Genomic DNA, 26,942 nt, shown 5'->3' with positions numbered 1-26,942 from the left:
CAAGGCTTAAAAATCCTCATTTAACCTGTCTTCTCCCCTTGATCTACACGGATTGAAGTGGATTTAACAAGTGACATCAATAAGGGGTCATAACTTTCTTTCCGGATTCACCTGGTCAGTGTCATGGAAGAGCAGGTGTTCCTAATGTTTTGTGCACTCAGTGAACAATGGATTTATACTTCAGTCCAGTTGGTGGGGGTAATGCACCATTATTGGAAGTCAACCGCCGTTAAACCTCACCGAAGAAGGTGTATCGTCATACGGTCTGTCGGTTGTTGTACTTTGTTAAAAATGTAACAATCGCTGTTGATAATTAACTACCAAATACAGGATGTGGCAGCCAGATCCTTTCCATAATGAGTTGGTATCTATTATGGATGAATTAATGATGTCGTTTGAGGATGAAATTGACAAATGTATGGCGGTCTCAGTCTTTTCTACACAACACAGCACAGGCATTGCCGATGCAGGAAAGACAGGGGAGTCCAAGTTGGAGGTAAAAGTAAGTGGCTAATTTAAAAATAAATTTAATAATCCATCAAACATCACTACTTCCTATGATTTGCAGTGTTAAATGACACTAATACAATCAACGTGCAAATCGTTGTGGAAATCTGTTGCAGCCCAAGTCGAATACAAAAGCCCTCAATGCAATGCTCTCTCTGGGCTGGCTAGTTAGGTAGCCAAACACAATTACCAGCATGTGAAGTAGTTAGCAAGTAGTAAAATCGTCTAAACACACTGCACTATCAATTTAGGGGTCTACAATCAGACCATGTTCAATTTGCAGTTAATCTCTGAGGCAGACAATGCAAAGTACAGACGTTGCTATGGCACCAACGGCCCTTTCCCACAGACACAAAGGGCGCATTGCATGATGGTAGTTACTAATTTGGTACACTGTTTAGATAGAACACATCAAATGGTCCGTTAGTAAATTCGCTCTGGCTATCTACTCTGATTTCAGAGCACTCATCGGAGTGTGACAGAGTGCAGAATAACTGATGAATTTACGAATGATCGACACCGCTTGAATATGGCAGTGTTAGTAAACCACGGCGGAAAAGCGTAATTAAATTGTTGCTCGCTGTACAGTTACAGTCACCAATGCTCTGCATAACATGAAAATAGCCTAACCAGCTCTGCTAGGGCGAGTAAAATTACAAAGGCCCAGAGCGCACTCCAGATTGAATTTACGAACACAACCTCAGCAAAATATATATAATTTGTTTTAACGATATATATAGATGGGTGTGTTCTAGACAAGTATATACCCTTGTGTATATTGGCTGGTTTGGCGATCTGGAGTGCATGTAATTATTTAAGAGTTATAAAATGTGATTGTTATCCTTTATCTCCAGTGGTGAGAACGGAACACTTAGAAGTTAAATTATGGGGAAAATAGTATATTTTCTATGAGTGAGTAAAATAACTAACGTAAACTCGTACATCGCCTTGGTCTGTACAATTGCCCTTATTTTAGTGCCCCCAAAACGTAATACTTCCAGATCAACTGTAATGTCAATACCATTGTAAAGCACAATTTCTCCCCTTTCCAACAGAATCAATTACATGACCTAACACTGCCTGTTTCTGCATAATTCAAGCAGGCAACGAGCCCCTTGGGGTATTTTTTAAAAATGGCGGGTGGGGAAGCGAAACTAATGCGTGATAGTGAGAAGGAGAGATGTCATGTGGGAAAATTGTTTTTTTTTCACTCGATCTGTCTAACTTACCGCCTCTAAAATTTAAATAAAACACTATAAAGAGTTTATATAATGTGTCATTACATACCTATTTGAAGGTTTGTGTTGAATTTGAATCGGGTTTTTAGGGTGGTGCTAAAGTGATCTTACAAGTAAACAGCGGCTTTGAGAACACAAAAAATAACTAGGTATCCCCCCTTACTGTCCATTTCTTGTTTTTAAAGGATGAGAGAAGTGCTACACCTGGCGGAGAGAGATTGTAAGACAGAAATAGATGCTTTAAGCGTGCTGTACGTTACGACATGACACGTCTAGATGTAACAGTGTCCATTTTTTTCAACATTTCTCCAATACTATAGAGCCATTTCCATGTCGATCAACGCTTGAATAGAAACCTAGTTCACACCCCCGATTTTGAAGTCAACACAGTCGCTACAGTCCCATTAGTTTTCTTTCTAGCCTCGTTTGAATGTTGCGGTTGCGCACATTTGTACGGAATGGGGTGAGTTTACGTTTACTATCCTCAAATTGACAGGACTTTAATTTCTGGGGGTGGATTATCCCTTTAACATATGAGCTAATTAGTTTTCTATCCATAGTTAAACAGCTTGAAAACAGGTTGTTGTGGAATGAAAAATATATCTATATATGTTTTCTTGTTCTAGGTCCAGTTGAAATGTGTGATGAAACAGTTCGTGACAAAGACACTTATCAAAATCAACCACTTGATCTCCAAAGGTACTGCAGCTCTGTGTTCAAAGATATGCCAGAGTCAAAGTGAGGTTAAATCTCTGAAAGTTAAGCTATTGGAGATGACTGACGGTAAGGAGATACCTGAAAAGAGAGTGGGAAGAACCCCACAGACATTGGAAGAGCAGGAATGGACGGGATTACCATATTCACCGGAGTTTGCAGAGTATTTGGAGGTATGTTTTATTTAACATGTTTGTGTTGGTGTAGGTTCCTTGAAAATAAAAGAGAGCCGCACACTCTAGGAGCTCAGATGCAACAATTTAATTACCAACGTTTCGACAGCCAAGCTGTCTTCATCAGGGTATAATCACAAACACTGCGGGATGACTCGTTTATATAGTGTCAAAAGACACAGGTGTCTGTAATCATGGCCAAGAGTGGCCTAATATCATTGGTTAATAATCAAATATTAAAATGTCATACAAAGAACAAATGGATAGTATACGATCATAGATTAATTTGTAGGTATAGGTTCCTTGTCAATCTTTGGCTTATTGGCGAAATCAACAAGCAGACAAAATCTTCTTTAAGTAAATCAATCAAACCTTTATTAATGCAATTGCAGACAGAAGTTGACAACGGAAACACAGCACGTATGTTTCAGAGCAAGTTCTGCAATATAAAACAGGTCAAAGTTGCTTTAATATGCTTGCAGTCAACCCCTAGTGATGTAACTGCCTACGTCAACACCTTCTACTCATGAGACCAAGCCCATGCATATACAGTTATGCAGACTTGCAGGAGAAAACAATAGTCCAGTGTTTTCTAAGGGCTCAGCCTTAATGTTCCATTCCCGTGTGGCTTACAGTGGTATGTCTGACTTGTCTCTTATCTATTTACTCCCCTGCAGGGGTCTGTGTCTGTGTCTTTTTTAGCCTTGAGGCGCTTTATCACAGACATCCTGTTTTGACCACAATGGCTCTCACATCTGCTCATAACGTTTCTTATAAGAGGCAGAGACTAGAAAATAATCTTATAATGCATATATTGCTAATCTGTGGTCCAGGACCCTATAAATGTAGTGAGGGAGGGTCTTACAGGCCTTCCCCTTCTATGAATACAACATAAGCATAATCAATCATTATAATACATCAATCATTTGGTGCAGCCCCTATCATGACCCCAAGGTGACCCCCATCATTTGCATGAGTTATGCAGTCCAGGGGGCTGACGTTGTCAGTGGGCATGAGCCCTTTACTGTTATTATCCTTGAATACCTGGACTGACATGTACTGCCATTGTACCATTGAGCAAGGCACTTAACTCCATAACCTGAACCAGGGTTGCTGCTCTGTGACTGTGTGTGTGTGTATGTTGGAGATCCAATCCATTTTTTGTTTTCTCCCAGGTTGAAGTGCCAACTCCCATTGATGAGGCTGACAAGACTACAAATTGCAAGGAGACCACGATCGGAGTTAAAACCATAGAGATGAAACAATGCTTTATATCTCTGGCAAAATTACCTTCCTCACTCACTAAGTCTAACAAACAGGGGCCAAATACAGCCAAACAAGAAGCAAGTAGGCCAACAGACAGAGAGGCAGAAAGCAGGCCTAAAGACATTCAGGCCCTAAGTACAGATGCACAAAGTCTCAGTGGGGATTCTGTGCCATACACCATAACCAGGAGCGAAAAGAAGAGGACAGAAGCACCCATGGTGGCACAATCAGACGGAAGTAAGGAGAACGCAGATGATGACCAATGGGAGGAGGAGAATGCTAATGCCGGACAAACCTCGAGTGACGAATCTCTTCACAACAGAAAGCCAAGGCCAAACAGGAAACAAAAGAAGACTACCAACACCAGGAAAGAGTACCTCTGTCCGGACTGCGGTAAGGTTTTTAAGAAATTATGTAATTTTAAACAGCATCAACGGACTCACACAGGAGAGAGACCTTATTGTTGTGAATTATGTGGGAAATGTTTCCCGACTGCTTGGAAGCTCAGAAATCACCAATTGGTGGTCCACAGGAGAGAGAAGCCGCTTGAATGCCCAACATGTGGGAAGTGCTTTGCAACAAAGAGTTATTTGGACAAACATGCAAGCGTTCATTCAACAGAGAAACCGTTCCGATGCCTCGTGTGTCAGAAGTGTTTTAAAAGTAAAAATGGCCTCAAGGAACATACAATATTGCACAATTCAAATTCAAACTCATATGCTTGTGACAAATGTCCAAAAACCTTCGTAAAGCTGAAATACCTCAAGAATCACCAGCAAACTCACAGCGGAGGAGGAGCTCACCGTTGCGAATTGTGTGGAAAAGGTTTCAAGTCTCCTTCCGAACTCAAACAGCACCAAGCATCAGTCCATAGGGGAGAGAAGCCGTTCCAATGTCCAACATGTGGGAAGTGCTTCGGAAAAAAAGAAAATTTGAAAATTCACGCAAGTGTTCATTCAGAAGAGAGAGCATTCCAGTGCTCTCAGTGTCGGATGTGTTTCAAAACCAAGTATACGCTTAGCGACCATAAGAAGACTCACACCGACTCCAAGCCGTATGCTTGCGGCAAATGCCCAATGACCTTCATTCGGTCAAGGTACCTTAAGATGCATCAAGCCTCGCACCTGACCAGCAAGCCGTTAGCGTGCAGCTACTGTGGGAAAGGCTTCAAAGGTGAACGTGAGCGCAAGAGACACGAACGCACACACACGGAAGAACCCCCTTATACCTGTGACGAATGTGGCAAGGGTTTCTATAAACACGAATCGTTAAAAGTCCATGTGGCCTTGCACACCGGTGAGAAGCCGTTCGCCTGTGATTACTGTGGTAAAACCTTTGCTCTGGCGTCCTACCTTAAAACCCATGTCGCAAAATTTCACTCTGTGACCGAACTCCACGCCTGTGGGAAATGTGGCAAACAATATAAGGATATCATACATTTCAGAAGCCATATGGTTCAGGGTTGTTGAGGAGGCTGCGGAATTGGTTTGTTTGACTTGAAACAATTTCTCTTTCTAATATTGGAGGGAATCTAATACCCCTTCCTAAACGAAGCCTCTGGGAGGACGCAGGTTAAAAGGCACAACTTGTAACTTTCGTTCTGACAATGCTTTGACATTCATTGTTATTTTGGAATTGTGATTAAAAGTTGTAATATGTTCTCGTCATACTACAATCATGCATGTTTACTTTTTAATCGGTATACTACCATTAACCCTTTCGATGCGATAGAGAGAACAGAAGCAGAAAAATGGCTTTTGTTTGCCTTTGTTAAGCAGTTACAGCTAACATGACCCCCATTTTCTCCAAAACACAGTACAATAGAGGCAGGATACTTGTCCACATGATTAAGCATGTATTTAATGTAGCAAAAATGACTAACTAATTTTCGACCAAATGAGCAGTTACTGTCTTTTTGCTTGGTAGGGCAGTGCACCACACAAGTTTTGAAATTATTTTGATAAATGTCAGATATAAGGCTTTTAATGATAGTCACTCCAAATCAATAATAATAATAATTGGGCCTATCACCCAGTCACTACTCAACCACGACTCAAACCCTCAAGAAGTTTATTTCACAATAATACATTGAGCAGACATACACCCTCCCTGAATGAACACATCTCCATGTTTAGAAGATATGCAGGGATGGATTTAGTGATGTGAAACAGTTGTTGCAGATAGAAATAGAATGAATAGAGCTGACACGATTCCTTATTCTACCAATCATGTCTGTTCGACATGATACATTTCTATATCTGGACGTTCTATATCAACATCCTTCTGAACAGGCCCCAGTTGTGGCCAATGGAGCACGTGGTTGGGTCAGGGGTTTTCACATGACCACGTGACCTCGCCAGGAAAAACTCAGTCTGCAGACCTTACAGCAAGATCCCTGAACTTTCTTCCTCTCTTGCACTATCCACTGGTGCACACCAGGGGGCGGTGTATATACTTCCAACCTCTTACATTCTATGTAGGTATTACATTCACTCAGAAAGATCAGTGTTACAGTATTATACAACGGAAAAAATGATATAGAAAACAGAACGATATTGCTACTCTCCTAAAGAAGTACATGTGCATTAAAACAACAAAGTTCCACACATGAATCCCATACATACAGTACAAACCAGGGAACTACAATAAGTCATTTACTGGAGTACGGCATGAAAGAAACCCACTTATAGAGATGTAGGTCGATAGCATGTCTGTGGCTGAAATGGCATCCTATGCCGATATGGTGCACTTATTTTGACCAGGGGCTATGTAGGGGATAGGGTGCCATTTCGGATGCACTCAATGAATTATAATACAGCAGAATCAGACATAATAATACTTCATATTGGCCTACAAAGCAAAGGCTCTTTTAACTGTATGTATACAAACATAGGCATATAACAGTTTGATTGTCTAAATGTCTGATGTAAGAAAATAGAACAATGCTTTTACATCCTCAGTTTTAGTAGACTTTCACATAGGATCTCACTGTTGTGTAAAACATTTCATATCAAAGCTGTTTTAACCTCTTGTCTAAAATGCAGTGGTGTAAACTACTTAAGTAAAAAAAATACTTTAAAGTACTACTTAAGTCGTTTTTGGGGTATCTGTAGTTTACTATTTATATTTGACTACTTTTACTTCACTACATTCCGTAAGAAAATAATGTACTTTTTACTCCATACAATTTCCCTGACACCCAAAAGTACTCGTCACATTTTGAACATTTAGCCAGACAGGAAAATGGTCCAATTCACACACTTATCAAGGGAACATCCCTGGTTATCGCTACTGCCTTTGATCTGGAAAACTCACTAAAAAAATATTTGTTTGTAAATTATGTCTGAGTGTTAGAGTATGCCCCTGTCTATCAGTACATTAAAAAATAAAAAAAATCGTGTCAGGTTTGCTTAATATAAGAAATTTGAAATGAGTAATACTATTATTTTTGATACTTAAGAATAAAAAATAAATGGAATTGCTAAAATGTACTTAAGTATATTTAAAACCAAATACTGTTACTCAAATAGTATTTTACTGGGTGAATTTCACTTAATCTTTACTTTACTCAAGTATGACAATTGGGTACTTTTTCCACAGCTAAAATGCAGTCTCATTGGCTTTTGGCATCAAAGACTATAGCGAGTTCAAAGTGTTGTTGTTTGTGCACACCAAGGTTCATGGAAAGCAGGAGTATATCTAAACAAACCCCTGCCACACTTAAAGTTAGAAAGATGGATTCAATATTAGGGTGAACAGATCAGTATGTGTTGTATCCCCTCATCCAGAGGAAAGGAGGGTGAAAGTTCACCAACACATGGATTCTTTCGAACGGGCAAGCGCTATTGGTGCTTCTGCTGAATGCCTCTTCGCTGAGTTCAGTTAGGAGTCACTGCATTTGATGATATTCAAATCTTGTTTCTCGGTTACAGTGTCCTGTCATCAAGTCTTAATAAAAATAAATGTAAAAAAATAAGTCTTTTTAGGGTACAAAATCATGTAAAAGTCCTCGATGCTTCTTGTAGTGATCGTTATTGCTGTGATTTTATATACAGTAAAATATTATGACTACTTCGGTCTATGTGCAACCTGACATTCATAAGCTTTTCATTTGTCCAGCTCCTCTCCTGTGAAACGTATGTGTTACTTATTTGTATCTCTACACCAATCAGAAGCGTTATCTGTTCACCAATAAGGACCTTTACCTGTTGATCAAAAATGTCTGAGAGCTCGAGGCGAAGGCAAGGGATGTTCTAGAAGTGAAAAGGAGGTAAACTGGCTGCCACCGGGATATGCCACCACACCGGCGAGCGCCTATCCCAAAGTCACGACCAATCCTTGTCGTATAGTGCGTCACCTGCTCTTGCCCAGACCCATCTATACAATCTGGGCCTTATGGATGAGGGAGGCGTGTGGGGATGGGATGCCGTTGGGCCGGGGTTTGGGTCTCAGCGTTCCGTTGTTCTGCTGGAAGTGATGGTTGTGTCCACGTTCCGCGTCTGAGATCTGAGAACTGTTGTCCTGGTCCTCTGACCTCCCCTGATCTAAATGACTCATCCTGGAGCTTGTCCCCCGCTCCCCCTCCACACTTTCACCCTCCTCCTGTTCGTCTGTGACAGGAGGGTAGCTGCAGCTGAGAGGGGAGTTCCGTGCATGTAAACCCCCCTCTGTTGGGATGATGACGCTGCCGTTCAGGGACCTCAGCAGCTTGGTGGACTGTTCCATTGGGAAGGGAGAGGGTTGGATTGGCAGGTGGAGACGGGTTCCCTGTGAGTCAAACAGAAACAATGGGTAACTATGTGGTTAGAGAGAGGAAAAATAAATAACTAGGGCTAATTTGAGTATCACTATTAGCAACCTATACTAAACCTATGCGTTTAATTATAAAGGTTCTAATTTTCATAGCAATTTACAAGAAAGTGAGTATGCAATTCTTGATTCCTTATGCCTCTCACACACACTTACCAAAGACATAGTGCTATTCCGTACGTATGACTCCACCCTGAGTCTGTTCTCCTCCTCTCTGTCCATGGCTCTGTTCTCCCTCCCTCGTCGTGAAGAGTTGTTCAGAACAGGTCGACACTGGTAGTCCAGTCCACCTCCCCCTACCAGAGTAGAGCGACTGTCCCTGATGCGCCCTGGATCCTGGGTGTGAAGGAAAGAGAGATGGAGAGAGAAAAAGAGAGAGCTTTAAAGACATCACACATTTTGCACTGAAAAGTCTGATTTCAAATGGCCTCCGAAGCGGGAGTTCCAGAACAGAAGATGGAGAGAAAGCATGAAGTCTTAATAACGTAACAGTTCATTAGTATGAAGTATAATTCATATAGGGTATGTGAGATGCACTATTATATTCACATATAAATGTTACTTCGAGAAAATAAGCTCCTTACATTTCATTTAACTACATAAATGTTTAATTAAACACTAAAATAAGATGTGCATGCCACCCAGAAGCCATGAATATGAAGGTTAAATCTAAAGGCTCCCCCGCATGCAGAGAAAGAGTGAAATTAAGACTGACCCCTAGAGAGGACAGACTGGTCCGCAGTGTCCCCTCCACTCTGAGAGGGATATTCTCCTCCATCTGAAAGAACAAGGGATGAGAAAGGGAGGGAGAGATGACCATATTAGCTCGAGGCAAATAGATAATGCTCATGGAATTGCAAGTATTTATTTACGAAATGACTGCATGCCTAGACTGTTAAGAGACCACAGATTGTAAGACATGGTAATATTATATACCTGTCCTCTAGCATCCGTACTGACTGAGTTGACTCTCCTGAAAGAGGCCTGCCTGGAGAGTGTACTGATCTCCTCCCTGAGAGAGAGAGAAAGAGAGAGAGAAAAACATTGTTAAAATATTCTTAATTCAAAAAGCATTTACTGTTTTCAGCGTAACATTTGTCATTTAGATTCTAGAACAATTTCAAGGGAGGTTTTAAAACATACTTCTTCACAGTCAATTCTCTCTCCAGTTTCTTGTTTTTGTTTGTGGTGACGGGTCACTGAGATTACTATGATGACCATGATGAGTAGCAGTCCTCCAGCCACCCCGCCAACTATGATCATCAGGAGACTGTTGAAAAACACCGGCTTCTGAGGAAGCTCTGTGGGAAAGGGACAACAGGAAGTGATGTCATATTCACAAACATAATCAACATACACATCATATTGAATACAGGACTGAACATGTAATCTAAATGCTTAACTGGCACCATTAATATAATAGAGTTGTTTTTTTAGGAAAGAAACATGGAGGCCTACAGCAACAACAAAAAAAACATACATCCTGGACTACTGTTAAAAAAATAAGTGATTTGTTTTAATATGACTCAGAGTGACAACACAACCTACCTGTCACAGTGATCTCCACCTCTGCTTTCCCGGTCCCCACAACGTTATAGGCCACACATTGGTAGATACCAGCGTCTGTCAAACCGAGGGGCCTATTGAACAGCAGGGATCCATTCCCTGCCGTAACGCCCTCTGGTAAGTCTCCACCCTTCCTGCGCATAACAGAAATACTATAGCACTTAACGTAGGGTTTAACAGAAGAATACAGTATATCCTACAATAATGGGCTGAATTTCATGACTATTAACGCCCAACACCACTCACTGAACCTGAACACACCCTTTCAACACACCCAACAATGTTGTAAAAAACACCACATTCAAAACAACAACACTAACCCGAACATCACAGCAACACATCCCAAAATACAATTGACTACTGACCACCAAACAACACTAACCGTAAAAGGTCAAATGAGCACCACAAGGACATGAAGCAGGCCACAACAAACCAGGACCCGTATTCACAAAGCATCACAGAGTAGGAGTTCTGATCTCGGATCAGTCTGGGTTTTTAAATCGTGAATAAGAGGGGGGGGACCTGATGATCCTAGATCAGCACGCCTACTTTGAGACAGTGTAAATACGGGCCCAGAACTCCCATTTGAAATGTCTTACATCTGAACAATAGGCTACTATATACTTTAGAGTCCTGTTTCGGGCCTTTTGAACAGACTCTTTATGAGCCCCAATGTGCAGAAGAAAACAGAAACAGGAACCGGAACATTTTACATAGACACAGATCACACTGCCTGATAATGTTCTAAACAAATCCACAGTGTATCCTTCCTCCCTCGTCCCATGCCCACTTTGGCTCGATACCACCCACTTCCCCCATTCCCTGTCTTTCGACAAGTTCGAAAGCTCCTGTTCAGAGCCCACACTCATTCCTTTCTCTTCCCTCTCTAACCTCTCTCCCCCCCCCTCCCCTTCCTCCCTCGTGTGAAACTGCGTCCTCTGTTTGCATTCCGCACAAGCTGCAACAGGACAATATGACAGCACGGGTATTACTTCTCCCGCTGCTTTGCATTCGGAGTACAAAGAGGCAAACTGGTTTACCTGCTGCGTGCGTGCGGGTGGGAGTCGTGTGACTTTTAAGGGGGAGTGAAAGTATACTACCCTACATATTTATTTGGACAGTAAAGCTAAAACATTTCATTTGGCTCTATATTCCAGCACTTTGGATTTGATATCAAATGTTTCTTAGGAGGTGACAGTACAAAATGTCACTTTTTATTTGAGAGTATTTTCATACACATCTGCTTTACCGTTAAGAAATTAAAGCACTTTGTGTATCTAGTCCCACCATTTAAAGGTGCCATAAGTATTTGGACAAATTCACTTATAGTCTATTAAAGTAGCCAAAAGTTGGTCCCATATTCCTAGCACGCAATGAATATATATCAAGCTTGTGTCTCCACAAACTTGTTGGATGCATTTTCAGTTTGTTTTGATTGTGTTTCGGATCATGTTGTGCCCAATTTAAATTATTTTACCTTTAATTTACCAGGTTAGTCTCATTGAGATTAAATCAAATCAAAGTTTATTTGTCACGTGCGCTGAATATAACAGGTGTAGACCTTACAGTGAAATGCTTACTTACAGGCTCTAACCAATAGTGCAAAAAAGGTATTAGGTGAACAATAAGTAGGTGCAGAAATAATAAACAGTAAAAAGACAGGCTTATATAGTAGTGAGGCTACATACAGACACTGTTTAGTCAGGCTGATTGAGGTAGTATGTACATATGGTTAAAGTGACTATGCATATATGATGAACAGAGAGTAGCAGTAGTGTAAAAGAGGGGTTGGCGGGTGGTGGGACACAATGTAGATAGCCCGGATAGCCAATGTGTGGGAGCACTGGTTGGTCGGCCCAATTGAGGTTGTATGTACATGAATGTATAGTTAAAAGTGACTATGCATACATGATCAATAGAGAGTAGCAGCAGCGTAAAAAGAGGGGTTGGGGGGAGATCTGGTCAATATAGCAGCACACAAAGTTGCAGACACATTTAAAACGTAAAACACAAAGCACTACAGTTTAAAAAAAAAACATTTTACACATGGTTTGGGAAAGTGGTGCAACTAGGAGTGAAAACATTGACAACCCCCCACTTCATGGTCCATCATAGTGTTTAACCTAGCTTTAAACCCATTTGAAAAGGGACGAGCTCCTGTATTTCCAGGACCTTTTGAAGAGTGTTCCAATCGGAAGGGGCAGAGAACTGTAAAGCATTTCCCGCTAGCTCTGTACGCGCCGTAGTTTTTATTGGTCGACTGAACAATGTAGTTACACAAATAAATGCTAGCCTCCCCTGTTATTGGTAATGGTGAGAGGTTAGCGTGTTTTAGGGGTATGATCTTTGGGCCTCTTTAACTTTCTTACTCATCATTAAATCAGGAGCGTGAGGGCATCGTGTGTGTTTTAAGGAGGACTGTGTTTTAAGGAGGGGTGTGTTTTAAGGAGGAGTGTAAGTAAAGCAAAGGAGCGATGAGTGTAACAAGAGATCTAAGTCTTAAGTATATAAGGGTGAGAGAGGGAATCAGTGTGGGTGTGTGAGCGTGCTGTCTGTGTGTCTAGTGTATGTGTGTGTGTGTGCGCGCGCGTGTTACTAACACACAAACACACCTTGCAGGTGTGTTCATGTGACTAACAGCTTAAGACTTGGTGACACATGTCTCACCCCACTAGTTTCCTTGAAATGACGTGGAAACAACGTTGATTCAACCAGTGTGTGCCCAGTGGGCCATGATCCAGTAAAACACATACTGTACCAGTCAAAAGTTTGCACGTCATTTTGATGTCTTGACTATTATTCTACAATGTAGAAAATAGTACAAATAAAGAAAACCCTTGAATGAGTAGCTGTGTCCAAACTTTTGACTTGTACTGTACATCGTCCGCACTAGCAGACATAGGCCGAACTGTCATCTTTTTATTAATGAGACATTTTTTGTTTGTTGTAATTCCCAGTAGATGGTTTGTTCCACCTCCACCCTCTACCACACCCCGAGAATGGTTTACTCCACCATGCGCCATGTCTTCCAAAGGTTACCAGAAACATTTGCCAGGTGAGAAACCACAAGAACTTCAGTCAGCTCCGCCATTATGGGATTGCTTCAGCACAGCTATCATCACCGTGTAAGACAACATATCTGATACCCATGTTCCATTTGAACTGTCCCTGAAACAAAACAGTATTACCATGTATCTAACCTTTGTTTAACGATGTAACTCAATCAAATGATTATTGACAATGAAAACCTGGCAAGTGGAACTCATAGTAAAACTAGAAACAACTCCTGACCTCCCCCCGTTTGGCTTAGTAACACCATTAAAACTGACTAATAGAATTACCAGTAAATCAAAACAAAAACAGATTATGCCAGACAGACAGAGCGTGAGTCAGTTGAGTCTGTCAGACAGACGGAGGCCGACAGGCAGGGAGGGCATGTGTTACCTGGTCCAGGTGAAACTCTGTGGTTTGGGGTTTCCTCCACTGACACAGCTGAGGGCAGCTCCCTCCAGACCAGCATACCAGTTATGATTAAACCCAGAGATCTCTGCATTGGGAGGATCTTCAATCGAGAAACAAGATCAGAGAGCAATTTATTTTTAACACACATGGACAATGCTACTACATGATAATATCCCATGTGTAGGCTTCACCAGGTGATTTGTCTGTGCATATTATTTACTAGCATGGTATAGCTATTTGCCTTGTAACTGCAGGTACACCTAATACACCTAGCCTAATACAAGCTTGGTTTAATTCATAGTAGATATGGCAGCCAATGAGAGGGGCCCTCAAGAACGTTTTTCATTTCATTGAACAAAATTGGTGGGGATTAGCTTCAGATCTAGCTGGCTAGCAAGCAAAAAATCTGAACTCTGGCTAAAATGGAATGTAGGTATAAACCTGGGGCTGAAAAGGAAGAACAGGATAAAGAGACTTGGTCATATGTGCCCATAACACATTTATTTAGTAAAGTTGAGCAACATGAGAAGATTGAGACTAACAACAACGTCCCTGACACTGAATCTGGTGACCGTGACAATGACAGGAGCAGCAGCGTCAAGTGAGGAAGGGAGGAAAGACAGTGTCATAATGAATTGAATTATTATTCTAATAAATATGCCGTTTATAGGCATCACCACATCATGCCAAATGGGGAGGAGTTGCAGTCTACTGCAGAGATAGCCTGCAAAGTAATGTCATACTTTCCAGGTCCATACTCAAACAGTTCGAACTACTAATTTTAAAAATTACTCTCTCCAGAAATAAGTCTCTCACTGTTGCCGCCTGCTACCGACAGTCAAACGACCGCCCCTCATCACTGTCAAATGCTCCCGAAAACACTTCTGCGAGCAGGCCTTTCTAATCGACCCGGGTGTCCTGGAAGGATATTGACCTCATCCCGTCAGTTGAGGATGCCTGGTCATTCTTTAAAAAGTAACTTCCTCACCATTATAGATAAGCATGCTCCGTTCAAAAAATGCAGAACTAAGAACAGATATAGCCCTTGGTTCACTCCAGACCTGACTGCCCTCGACCAGCAGAAAAACATCCTGTGGCGGACTGCAATAGCATCGAATAGTCCCCGCGATATGCAACTGTTCAGGGAAGTCAGGAACCAATACACGCAGTCAGTCAGGAAAGTCAAGGCCAGCTTCTTCAGGCAGAAATTTGCATCCTGTAGCTCTAACTCCAAAAAGTTCTGGGACACTGTAAAGTCCATGGAGAACAAGAGCACCTCCTCCCAGCTGCCCACTGCAATGAGGCTAGGTAACACGGTCACCACCGATAAAGCCATGATTATCAAAAACTTCAACAAGCATTTCTCAACGGCTGGCCATGCATTCCTCCTGGCTACTCCAACCTCGGCCAACAGCTCCCCCCCCCCCCGCAGCTACTCGCCCAAGCCTCTCCAGGTTCTCCTTTACCCAAATCCAGATAGCAGATGTTCTGAAAGAGCTGCAAAACCTGGACCTGTACAAATCAGCTGGGCTTGACAATCTGGACCCTCTATTTCTGAAACTATCCGCCGCCATTGTCGCAACCCCTATTACCAGCCTGTTCAACCTCTCTTTCATATCGTCTGAGATCCCCAAGGATTGGAAAGCTGCCGCAGTCATCCCCCTCTTCAAAGGGGGAGACACCCTGGACCCAAACTGTTACAGACCTATATCCATCCTGCCCTGCCTATCTAAGGTCTTGGAAAGCCAAGTCAACAAACAGGTCACTGACCATCTCGAATCCCACCGTACCTACTCCGCTGTACAATCTTGATTTCCGAGCCGGTCACGGGTGCACCTCAGCCACGCTCAAGGTACTAAATGATATCATAACCGCCATCGATAAAAGACAGTACTGTGCAGCCGTCTTCATCGACCTGGCCAAGGCTTTCGACTCTGTCAATCACCATATTCTTATCGGCAGACTCAGTAGCCTTGGTTTTTCTAATGACTGCCTTGCCTGGTTCACCAACTACTTTGCAGACAGAGTTCAGTGTGTCAAATCGGAGAGCATGTTGTCCGGTCCTCTGGCAGTCTCTATGGGGGTGCCACAGGGTTCAATTCTCAGGCCGACTCTTTTCTCTGTATATATCAATGATGTTGCTCTTGCTGCGGGCGATTCCCTGATCCACCTCTACGCAGACGACACCATTCTGTATACTTCCGGCCCTTCCTTGGACACTGTGCTATCTAACGTCCAAACGAGCTTCAACGCCATACAACACTCCTTCCGTGGCCTCCAACTGCTCTTAAACGCTAGTAAAACCAAATGCATGCTTTTCAACCGATCGCTGCCTGCACCCGCATGCCCGACTAGCATCACCACCCTGGATGGTTCCGACCTAGAATATGTGGACATCTATAAGTACCTAGGTGTCTGGCTAGACTGTAAACTCTCCTTCCAGACTCATATCAAACATCTCCAATCTAAAATCAAATCTAGAGTCGGCTTTCTATTCCGCAACAAAGCCTCCTTCACTCACGCCGCCAAACTTACCCTAGTAAAACGGACTATCCTACCGATCCTCGACTTTGACGATGTCATCTACAAAATAGCTTCCAATACTCTACTCAGCAAACTGGATGCAGTTTATCACAGTGCCATCCGTTTTGTTACTAAAGCACCTTATACCACCCACCACTGCGACCTGTATGCTCTAGTCGGCTGGCCCTCGCTACATATTCGTCGCCAGACCCACTGGCTCCAGGTCATCTACAAGTCCATGCTAGGTAAAAGCTCCGCCTTATCTCAGTTCACTGGTCACGATGGCAACACCCACCCGTAGCACGCACTCCAGCAGGTGTATCTCACTGACCATCCCTAAAGCCAACACCTCATTTGGCCGCCTTTCGTTCCAGTTCTCTGCTGCCTGTGACTGGAACGAATTGCAAAAATCGCTGAAGTTGGGAGACTTTTATCTCCCTCACCAACTTCAAACATCTGCTATCTGAGCAGCTAACCGATCGCTGCAGCTGTACATAGTCCATCGGTAAATAACCCACCCAATTTACATACCTCATCCCCATACTGTTTATATTTCTTTACTTTTCTGCTCTTTTGTACACCAGTATCTCTACCTGTACATGACCATCTGATCATTTATCACTCCAGTGTTAATCTGCAAAATTGTAATTATTCGCCTACCTCCTCATGCCTTTTGCACACAATGTATATAGACTTTTTTTCTACTGTGTTATTGACTTGTTAATTGTTTACTCCATGTGTAACTCTGTTGTTGTCTGTTCACACTGCTATGCTTTATCTTGGCCAGGTCGCAGTTGTAAATGAGAACTTGTTCTCAACTAGCCTACCTGGTTAAATAAAGGTGAAATAAAAATAAAATAAAAAATTTGTACATGCATAATATTTACGGCATGGTTATGCTATATATAGTGCATTCAAAGTACTCAGACCCCTTGTTACGTTATAGCCTTATTCTAAAATAGATTAAATCGTTATTTTCCCTCAACAATCTACACACAATACACCATAATGACAAAGCAAAAAGAGGTTTTTAGAAATGTTTGGTAATTTATAACATTTTTTAAACTGAAATATCACATTTACATACGTAATCAGACCCTTTACTCAGTACTTTGTTGATGCACCTTTGGCAGTGATTACAGCCTCGAGTCTTCTTGGGTATGACGAAGTTTGGCACACCTCTATTTGGGGAGTTTCTCCCATTCTTCTCTGCATATCCTCTCAAGATCTTTCAGGTTGGATGGGGAGTGTTGCTGCACAGCTATTTTCAGGTCTTTCCAGATGTTCAAGTCCGCGCTCTGGCTGGGCCACTCAAGTACACTCAGAGAGTTGTCCCAAGGCCGCTCCTGCATTGTCTGTGTGCTTAGGGTCATTGTCCTGCTGGAAGGGTAACCTTTGGTTTGAGCGCTCTGGAGCAGGTTTTCATCAAGGATCTCTCTATACTTTGCGCCGTTAATTTTTCCCCTCGATCCTGACTAGTCTCCCAGTCCCTGCCACTGAAAAACATCCCCACAGTATGATGCTGCCACCACCAAGCTTCACCGTAGGGATGGTACAAGTTTTCCTCCAGATGTAAAGCTTGGCAAAGAGTTCAATCTTGGTTTCATCAGACCAGAGAATCTTGTTTCTCATGGTCTGAGAGTCTTTAGGTGCCTTTTGGCAAACTCCAAGCGGGCTGTCATGTGTCTTTTAAAGGCTTGATTGGTTGAGTGCTACAGAGATGGTTGTCCTTCTGGAAGGTTCTCCCATCTCCACAGTGGAAATCTGGAGCTCTGTCAGTGCTGGTCACCTGAGGCCACTGCGTTCTTGGGGACCTTTAATACTGCAGACATTGAAAGTTACCGTTCCCCAGATATGTGCCTCGACACAATCCTGTCTTGGAGCTATACGGACGATTCCTTTGACCTCATGGCTTGATTTTTGCTCGGACATGCACTGTCAACTGTGGGACCTTATATAGACAGGTGTGTGCCTTTCCAAATCATGTCCAATCAATTGAAATTTACCACAGGTGGACTACAATCAAGTTATAGAAACATCTCAAGGATGATCAATGGAAACAGGTGGCACCTGAGCTCAATTTTAAGTCTCATAGCAAGGGGTCTGAATACTTTTGTAAATTAGTAAAAACATGTTTTTGCTTGGTCATTATAGAGTATTGTGTGTAGATTGATGAGGGGAAAAATGCAGTTTAGTCCATGTAAGAATGAGGCTGTAACGTAACAAAATGTGGAAAAAGTCAAGGGGTCTGAATACTTTGAATGCACTGTACACTATATATACACTAAAGTATGTGGACACCCCTTCAAATTAGTGGATTCGGCTATTTCAGCCACACCCGTTGCTGACAGGTGTATAAAACCGAGCACACAGCCATGCAATCTACATAGACCAACATTGGCAGTAGAATGGCCTTACTGAAGAGCTCAGTGACTTTCAACGTGGCACTGTCATAGGATGCCACATTTTCAACAAGTCAGTTTGTCTCATTTCTGCCCTGCTAGAGCTGCCCCGGTCAACTGTAAGTGCTGTTATTGTGAAATGGAAATTTCTTGGAGCAACAACGGCTCAGCCGCAAAGTGGTAGGCCCGACAAGCTCACAGAATGGGACCGCCGAGTGCTGAAGCACTTAGCGTGTAAAAATCGCCTGTCCTCGTTTGCAATACTCACTACCAAGCTCCAAACTGCCTCTGGACGCAACATCAACACAATAACTGACTATCGAGAGCGTCACGTAATGGGTTTCCATGGCCGAGCAGCCGCACACAAACCCAAGCTCACCGTGCCCAATGCCAAGCGTCGGCTGGAGTGGTGTAAAGCTTGCCGCCATTGGACTCTGGAGCAGTGGAAACGTGTTCTCTGGAGTAATGAATCACGCTTCACCATCTGGCAGTCATACGGACAAATCTGGGTTTGGCAGATGCCAGGAGAACGCTACCTGCCCCAATGCATAGTGCCAACTGTTACGTTTGGTGGAGGTGGAATAATGGTCTGGGGCTGTTTTTCATCGTTCGGGCTAGGCCCCTTAGTTCCATTGAAGGGAGATCTTAACACTACAGCATACAATGACTTTCTAGACGAGTCTATGCTTCTAACTTTGTGGCAACAGCTTGGTGAAGGCCCTTTCCTGTTTCAGCATGACAATTCCCCAGTGCACAAAGCGAGGTCCATTCAGAAATGGTTTGTCGAGATCGGTGTGGGAGACCTTGACTGGCCTGCACAGAGCCTTGACCTCAACCCCATCAAACACCTTTGGGATGAATTGGAACGCCGACTGCGAGCCAGGCCTAATCGCCCAACATCAGTGCCTGACCGCACTAATGCTCTTGTGGCTGAATGGAAGCAAGTCCCCGCAGCAATGTTCAAACATCTAGTGGAAAGCCTTCCCAGAAGAGTGGAGGTTGTCATAGCAGCACAGGGAATGAGTTGTTTGACGAGCAGGTGTCCACATACTTTTGGTCATGTTGTGTAGCTATTTGTCTTGTAACTGCTGAGTTTCATTAGCCTTATTCAAGTTTGTGTTCATCGTGGTAGATACAACTTCCTTAATCATTGGTTAATTATAGTAAAAAGCAATATATCAGTTAGTGATTCAGGTAGTGATTGCCCATACTGAGTAAGATTGTACACACAGGAGGGGTCCCTGGCTATGCCTCACAAGCTCTGACCCTGGTAAACCCCCTTTTTATGGACTCAAAGTCCACATGTTCTGGTGGTCTAGGGACACCAAGACCCGGGTTTGATCCCTGTCTCCACCTTTCCCACTTTGTGTCCTCCTAATCTAGCCCCCCCCCTTTTTTCTAATCTGTCTAAATAAAAAAGCAAAAAGCAATTTGGAATGAAGCATAAGAGGTCAGAGGTCAAGCATAAAACATATATGACTTGTTAGCTGGTTTAATAAATAATTGGCGACCAAACTCAATGAGCTGTGCATAAAGTATCTAGAATCGTAGCTATCGTGGAGTCTGAACTCACAGTGCACCACCAGGTTGTTGGTGATCCTGCGGGGTCCCTTCAGAGCACTGTGCCTCACCAGACAGTCCAGCCTCATCCCGTTCATACTCCTCAGGGGGTGCAGGGAGAAGTGGGTGGAGACTGACCCGCCCACCGAACTCCTATTCTGTGACAGGCCCGTCAGGTCTGTGTCCCAGTTGAGGATGGGTGGGGGGCGGGCCACGGAGCGGCAGGAGGCAGCCAATCGAAAGGACTGGCCCTCGACAAGAATCACAGGGTCCAGGGAGGAGATGGGCGTGGCTGTGTGGGTCAAGGGTCAAATGTCAAGAATCAAGAACGGTCACTTGTCAGACTTCCTTCAGGGACAGGAAGCAACTAATCACCGGTCTTAGCGTTTGTGGAGGTGACTTAAGGACTAATCTTAGAACTGGTCTTAGTTGTTAGTTGGATCAGTGACATGATGTTTCAGGGGGTGATAATCACCAAGCACTGCAATTGGATCAGCTTTGACATGATCCAAGCTGAGATCTAATCTTCTCCATTAGGTAGGTGTTTAAAAAAACCTAGATCAGCTCTTTGAGGAAACTTGATCCTAAAAACCTCGGACAGCTGGATACACTGACAGTCACAAGAACAGTTCTTAATCGTTTACTGATCTTGTGGCTTATATGAATATTATTACCATAACTGAAGCTAATATTTTAGCTAGTAATACTACAACTGACACCTATTCCCATCATCATCATTATCAACAACATCATCCTAATTATCATCAACATCTTCATCAGCATCATCTTCATCCTAATTATCACCATCATCATCAACATCATCCCACCAATCAGCCATTACTCTTTCCATTAAAAGATATTGGCCATAAAAGGACATTATACTCTGTAAATCAAAAAGTGACACAATGACTAAGGGGAACGAAGGGGAGGAACTTACTCCACACGGTGAGTGACAGCTGTTGTTCAAAGTTCCCCGAGGGGAAGGTGCTGATGTGACAGTTGTACCTGCCCTCATCTGACTCCACAGTGTTCATGATGATCAGAGACGAGTCCACTGTGGGCTCACTGCTGGCGAACCGCACACGCCCCGAGTACTGACCAAACTCTGCGAGGGGGGGGGGGGAGGAGAGAGATAGAGAGGGGAAGTGAGATATGGGGGAGGCAAAAAGAGAGAGATGGAGAAGTAGCTGGGTTAAAAGTGCAGGTGTAGTTTTGTCATCTACTTTCAATTCAACTTCTGGGGCTTTGAGTGTTAGCAAAGAGGGTGGACTACCAATGTATTGTAGCGTCCTCGCTATGTGAGCCAGGTTACCATTCCCACCAAGTGGGTTAACCCTATTGGCCCAATGCGTACGGTGTTTCCCTTTCAACCAGCGACCCGGGTTTGCTTTCCGGCCGTGGCGTTCGCTACAATAATATGAAGAGAAAGATGGTTGTGACTACTGTAACACCTACTGTATAAGTGTCCTACCTGTTTGTCCGGCAGTGTGGTGTACTGTGATGATCTGGTCCTTGGTACCATCTGCTCTCTCCTTGGTCCAGGTGACCTGTGACAAGGAGAGGTGAGACAACATCATGTTAGGGACAACTTTTCTAAGATAATGCTCTGTACAACATATCTGGTTTTATGGGTACTGTCGTGAATTATGCTTCAGACCTGAACCACCACCTGGCCCACTTCCACCTTGAACCGGCAGGGCAGCCGGGTCTCAACCTCGGTCAAGGACTGCACGGGAGATTGTTGCTCAAAGTCCCCCTGCACCACAGCAACTGGGGAAGAAAGAGGAAGGGTGGGAAGGAGGAGAAAGGGAGGAAGAAGGGGGGGGGAGAAACTTAATTGATGAATTTATTGTCCCCTTGGGGTAAATGTGTGTGGCATCTTAAACATCATTATAGAAAACACAAAATAAAGACAATTACAATATAGCGAAATACAATACAATGTCACAGTGTAGAGTATAGAGAGAGAGAGCAGAAAGATAAAGGTTAAGAGAAAGTGGGAGAGAGGTGGGAGAAAGAACAGAGAGAGATTGAGAGGGGGGGTGGAGAGAGAGAGAGGTTGACAGAGGGGGAGAAAGAGCAGAGAGATAGAGGTTGAGAGGGGGGATGGAGAAATAGCAGAGAGAGACGTTGAGAGAGGGGGGGAGAAAGAGCAGAGAGATAGAGGTTGAGAGGGGGGTGGAGAAATAGCAGAGAGATAGACGTTGAGAGAGGGGGGAGAAAGAGCAGAGAGATAGAGGTTGAGAGAGAGAGAGAGCGCGAGGGGGGGCAGAAGGATTGAGGTTGAGAGAGAGAGAATGAGAGGTTGAAAGACATTAGGGAGACTGTACACTGAACCATGACTGAGGATTAGTACCCTGACCCTCTTCTCAGTATCCTTCCGTATACTTTAGGGGATGAACGACAGAAAGTATGAGAAGAGGTGTAGAGAACAGAGAGATGTGGAAAGTTTGTTTGCAAAGAGGATAGCGAGGCCAAGAGATGGGGTGGAGGAATTTAAGAGAGCACCACAAAGAAAAGGAGGCAGTCAGATGGAGGACGGAGAGAAACAGGTGTATGAAAGCAAGTGATTAGATGAGAAGACATGTTGCTTGACTTGTTGCACTAGTTAACTGTCCATACCAATTCATAGTGAACCCTTTAGTGTCCAGAGAAACACACACCTCACACACACGTATGCGTGTACGCACACACATATGCATATAAACTCAGAAAAAAAAGAAACGTCCTCTCACTGTCAACTGCGTTTATTTTCAGCAACTGGTGTGGCCACCAGCTGCAATAAGTACTGCAGTGCATCTTCTCATGGACTGCACCAGATTTGCCAGGTCTTGCTGTGTGATGTAACTTCACTCTTCAACCAATGCACCTGCAAGTTCCCGGACATTTCTGGGGGGGAATGGCCCTAGTCCTCACCCTCCGATCCAACGGGTCCCAGGCGTACTCAATAGGATTGAGATCCACGCTCTTCGCTGGCCATGGTAGAACACGGACATTCCTGTCTTGCAGGAAATCACGCACAGAACGAGCAGTATGGCTGGTGGCATTGTCATGCTGGAGAGTCATGTCAGGATGACCCTGCAGGAAGGGTACCACATAAGGGAGGAGGATGTCTTCCCTGTAACGCACAGCGTTGAGATTGCCTGCAATGACAACAAGCTCAGTCCGATGATGCTGTGACACACCCTCCACCTCCAAATCGATCCCGCTCCAGAGTACAGTCCTCGGTGTAACGCTTATTCCTTCGACGATAAATGCGAATCCGACCATCACCCCTGGTGAGACAAAACCACGACTCGTCAGTGAAGAGCACTTTTTGCCAGTCCTGTCTGCTCCAGCGACGGTGGGTTTGTGCCCATAGGCGATGTTGTTGCCGGAGATGTCTGGTGAGGACCTGCCTTACAACAGGTCTTCAAGCCCTCAGTCCAGCCTCTCTCAGCCTATTGCGGACAGTCTGAGCACTGATGGAGGGATTGTGTGTTCTTGGTGTAACCCGGGCAGTTGTTGTTGCCATCCTGTACCTGTCCCGCAGGTGTGATGTTCGGATGTACCGATACTGTGCAGGTGTTGTTACACGTGGTCTGCCACTGCGAGGACGATCAGCTGTCCGCCCTGTCTCCCTGTAACTCTGTCTTAGGCGTCTCACAGTATGGGCATTGCAATTTATTGCCATGGCCACATCTGCAGTCCTCATGCCTTCTTGCAGCATGGCTAAGGCACGTTCATGCAGATGAGCAGGGTCCCTGGGCATCTTTCTTTTGTTGTTTTTCAGTCAGTAGAAAGGCCTCTTTAGTGTCCTAAGTTTTCAAAACTGTGACATTATTTGCCTACCATCTGTAAGCTGTTAGTGTCTTAACGACCGTTCCATAGGTGCATGTTCATTAATTGTTTATGGTTCATTGAACAAGCATGGGAAACAGTTTTTAAACCCTTTACAATGTAGATCTGTGAAGTTAGTTGGATTTTCACAAATTATCTTTGAAAGACAGGGTCCTGAAAAATGGACATTTCTTTTTTTGCTGAGTTTACACACACATATATATATATACACACACACACACATACACACACACACGTGCGTACGCATGCACGCACAACATGTGGGTTTTCAGGTAGAACTGTAAACTCACTAACCTATTTGATGTAGACATAACCAGTAATGCTACATCATCTATAATGTCACACTGTTCTGCCAAGTCACAACATTGTTGATCCTCAAGGAATGAAGTCCTGATTGCCATCTGACTGCCTCTCATCCTCTCTGTGCATGAATAGATACACATTGTCACATTGGACACACACACGCACACACACACACACACACACACACACACACACACACACACACACACACAGTCGGCCTCTATGTCTCAGCCTCACACAAACAATGTCTCTGTATTCTTAATGCATAACAGTCATTATACATCAGCATCTATAAATACAGTATAGAACGATAGACGCCGGCTGCAATCCTTCTCTGATCCCCATACAGACATACTTGTGTGTGTGTGTGTGTGTATGTGTGTGTGGGGGGGGGGAGAGATAGAGAGAAAAGGAAAGGAGTCAGACTGAATAGTAAACATGAGGGAGGGAAATTGATTAACTGCAACCTGTTTTTCCAGAAATATCAGACAACTCCTCAAGTGTTGTTCATCTAATCCAGAAAAGACGAACCCAAGAAGCTGGACACGAGCCAAAGTTGGCAGTAGCCTACTTTTAGAATTACATTTAAAAAACTACTTGGTAGGTAAATTACTCAAATAAATAGGACAACAGGTAAACCAAAATAAAACGCAGAGCTTTAGTTAACTTTTAATATATTTGTCATTATTATGTGAACCTTTCTTAGCAAATTATATTGCCTTACTTAGTCCTATTGCAGTGTTACTCTTCCTCGTGGTCTAAACATTAAACCATTAATAAATGACTTACTGAAACTCCCAAGGATCCACAGCAGCGGTGTCAGTCCGCCCAGGAGTGATGCCATTCTCCCCGGTTCGGTGGAGTGGTCCGCCCGACTGCTCCTTGATAGTCCTGAATAAGGCTAAAGGTGTGTGGTCTATTACAATGCTGGAATCAGTCAGAACATTGGTCCAAGAAGTCCCGCTCCACCTCAGACAGTCAACTTTCTTTCATCCAATTCCAAATTGAAGACAAGTGTAAAGAAATGTAAAAAGCAGTATAGATCTTAGGTATAACCAACGTTTATAATTCAGTAATATGTTGTATGCTGCGGTTGGTCCATCTTACTCCAATAAATCCTTTGGAAAGTTGCTCTCCCTCTGTGCGAAACTTGTTGCCTATTCCTTTTTGCGTTTTGGCAAAATAATAGACGGCTAATGAAATAAACAGCGTATGTTGTTTCTTTCACACCATATTCTGACTTCACAAAAGTAGGAGTGGTTCAGCCTACCTGTTTTCTTGGATACACCTGTTGCAAGCGCTCTCTCTCTCTCTCTCTCTGACACACACACATCTGGGAAGTCACCTTTCCAGTTTAGTTAAAGCAACAAACTGTTCTTTTCATACCTGTACACGGAGAACAAAAAAAACTTCCAAGATAGCTGTATCCTATCTACAATTAACCATGATCTAGGTGTATCCTATCTACAATATGATCTAGCTGTATCCTATCTACAATATACCATGATCTAGGTGTATCCTATCTACAATATACCATGATCTAGGTGTATCCTATCTACAATATACCATGATCTAGCTGTATCCTATCTACAATTTACCATGATCTAGGTGTATCCTATCTACAATATGATCTAGCTGTATCCTATCTACAATATACCATGATCTAGGTGTATCCTATCTACAATATACCATGATCTAGGTGTATCCTATCTACAATATACCATGATCTAGCTGTATCCTATCTACAATTTACCATGATCTAGCTGTATCCTATCTACAATTTACCATGATCTAGGTGTATCCTATCTACAATATACCATGATCTAGGTGTATCCTATCTACAATATACCATGATCTAGGTGTATCCTATCTACAATTTACCATGATCTAGGTGTATCCTATCTACAATTTACCATGATCTAGCTGTATCCTATCTACAATTTACCATGATCTAGGTGTATCCTATCTACAATATGATCTAGGTGTATCCTAACTACAATATACCATGATCTAGGTGTATCCTATCTACAATATACCATGATCTAGCTGTATCCTATCTACAATTTACCATGATCTAGGTATATCCTATCTACAATATACCATGATCTAGCTGTATCCTATCTACAATTTACCATGATCTAGGTGTATCCTATCTACAATATGATCTAGGTGTATCCTATCTACAATATACCATGATCTAGGTGTATCCTATCTACAATATACCATGATCTAGGTGTATCCTATCTACAATAAACCATGATCTAGGTATATCCTATCTACAATATACCATGATCTAGGTGTATCCTATCTACAATAAACCATGATCTAGGTATATCCTATCTACAATATACCATGATCTAGGTGTATCCTATCTACAATATACCATGATCTAGGTGTATCCTATCTACAATATACCATGATCTAGGTGTATCCTATCTACAATATACCATGATCTAGGTATATCCTATCTACAATATACCATGATCTAGGTGTATCCTATCTACAATATACCATGATCTAGCTGTATCCTATCTACAATTTACCATGATCTAGGTGTATCCTATCTACAATATGATCTA

The 26,942-nt window shown here is 43.1% G+C and overlaps 1 protein-coding gene and 1 pseudogene across 1 annotated transcript; one reads left to right on the top strand and one right to left on the bottom strand.

Annotated features, from left to right (window-relative positions):
* The first annotated feature begins 246 nt into the window (after positions 1-246).
* On the top strand, positions 247-6,991 carry LOC135516294 (oocyte zinc finger protein XlCOF6-like). Its single transcript, XM_064940463.1, has 3 exons — positions 247-502; positions 2,372-2,632; positions 3,808-6,991. Exons 1-3 carry the CDS (start codon positions 332-334, stop codon positions 5,365-5,367), a joined length of 1,992 nt encoding a protein of 663 aa, XP_064796535.1. The 5' UTR covers positions 247-331; the 3' UTR covers positions 5,368-6,991.
* LOC135516295 (nectin-4-like) lies at positions 5,952-25,777 on the bottom strand (annotated as a pseudogene).
* Between the last annotated feature and the right edge of the window lie 1,165 nt (positions 25,778-26,942).

Source organism: Oncorhynchus masou, chromosome 27 (assembly GCF_036934945.1).
Source record: "Oncorhynchus masou masou isolate Uvic2021 chromosome 27, UVic_Omas_1.1, whole genome shotgun sequence".
Taxonomy (NCBI): Eukaryota; Metazoa; Chordata; class Actinopteri; order Salmoniformes; family Salmonidae; genus Oncorhynchus; species Oncorhynchus masou.
This window is presented reverse-complemented; position numbering and strand designations above follow the sequence as displayed.

Excerpts from the sequence above, each read along its gene's own strand:
- LOC135516294 (XM_064940463.1), top strand. The coding sequence starts at position 332 with ATGTGGCAGCCAGATCCTTTCCATAATGAGTTGGTATCTATTATGGAT. Across the intron at positions 503-2,371 it reads AGTCCAAGTTGGAGGTAAAA|GTCCAGTTGAAATGTGTGAT; the intron begins GTAAGTGGCTAA and ends TTCTTGTTCTAG. Across the intron at positions 2,633-3,807 it reads AGTTTGCAGAGTATTTGGAG|GTTGAAGTGCCAACTCCCAT; the intron begins GTATGTTTTATT and ends GTTTTCTCCCAG.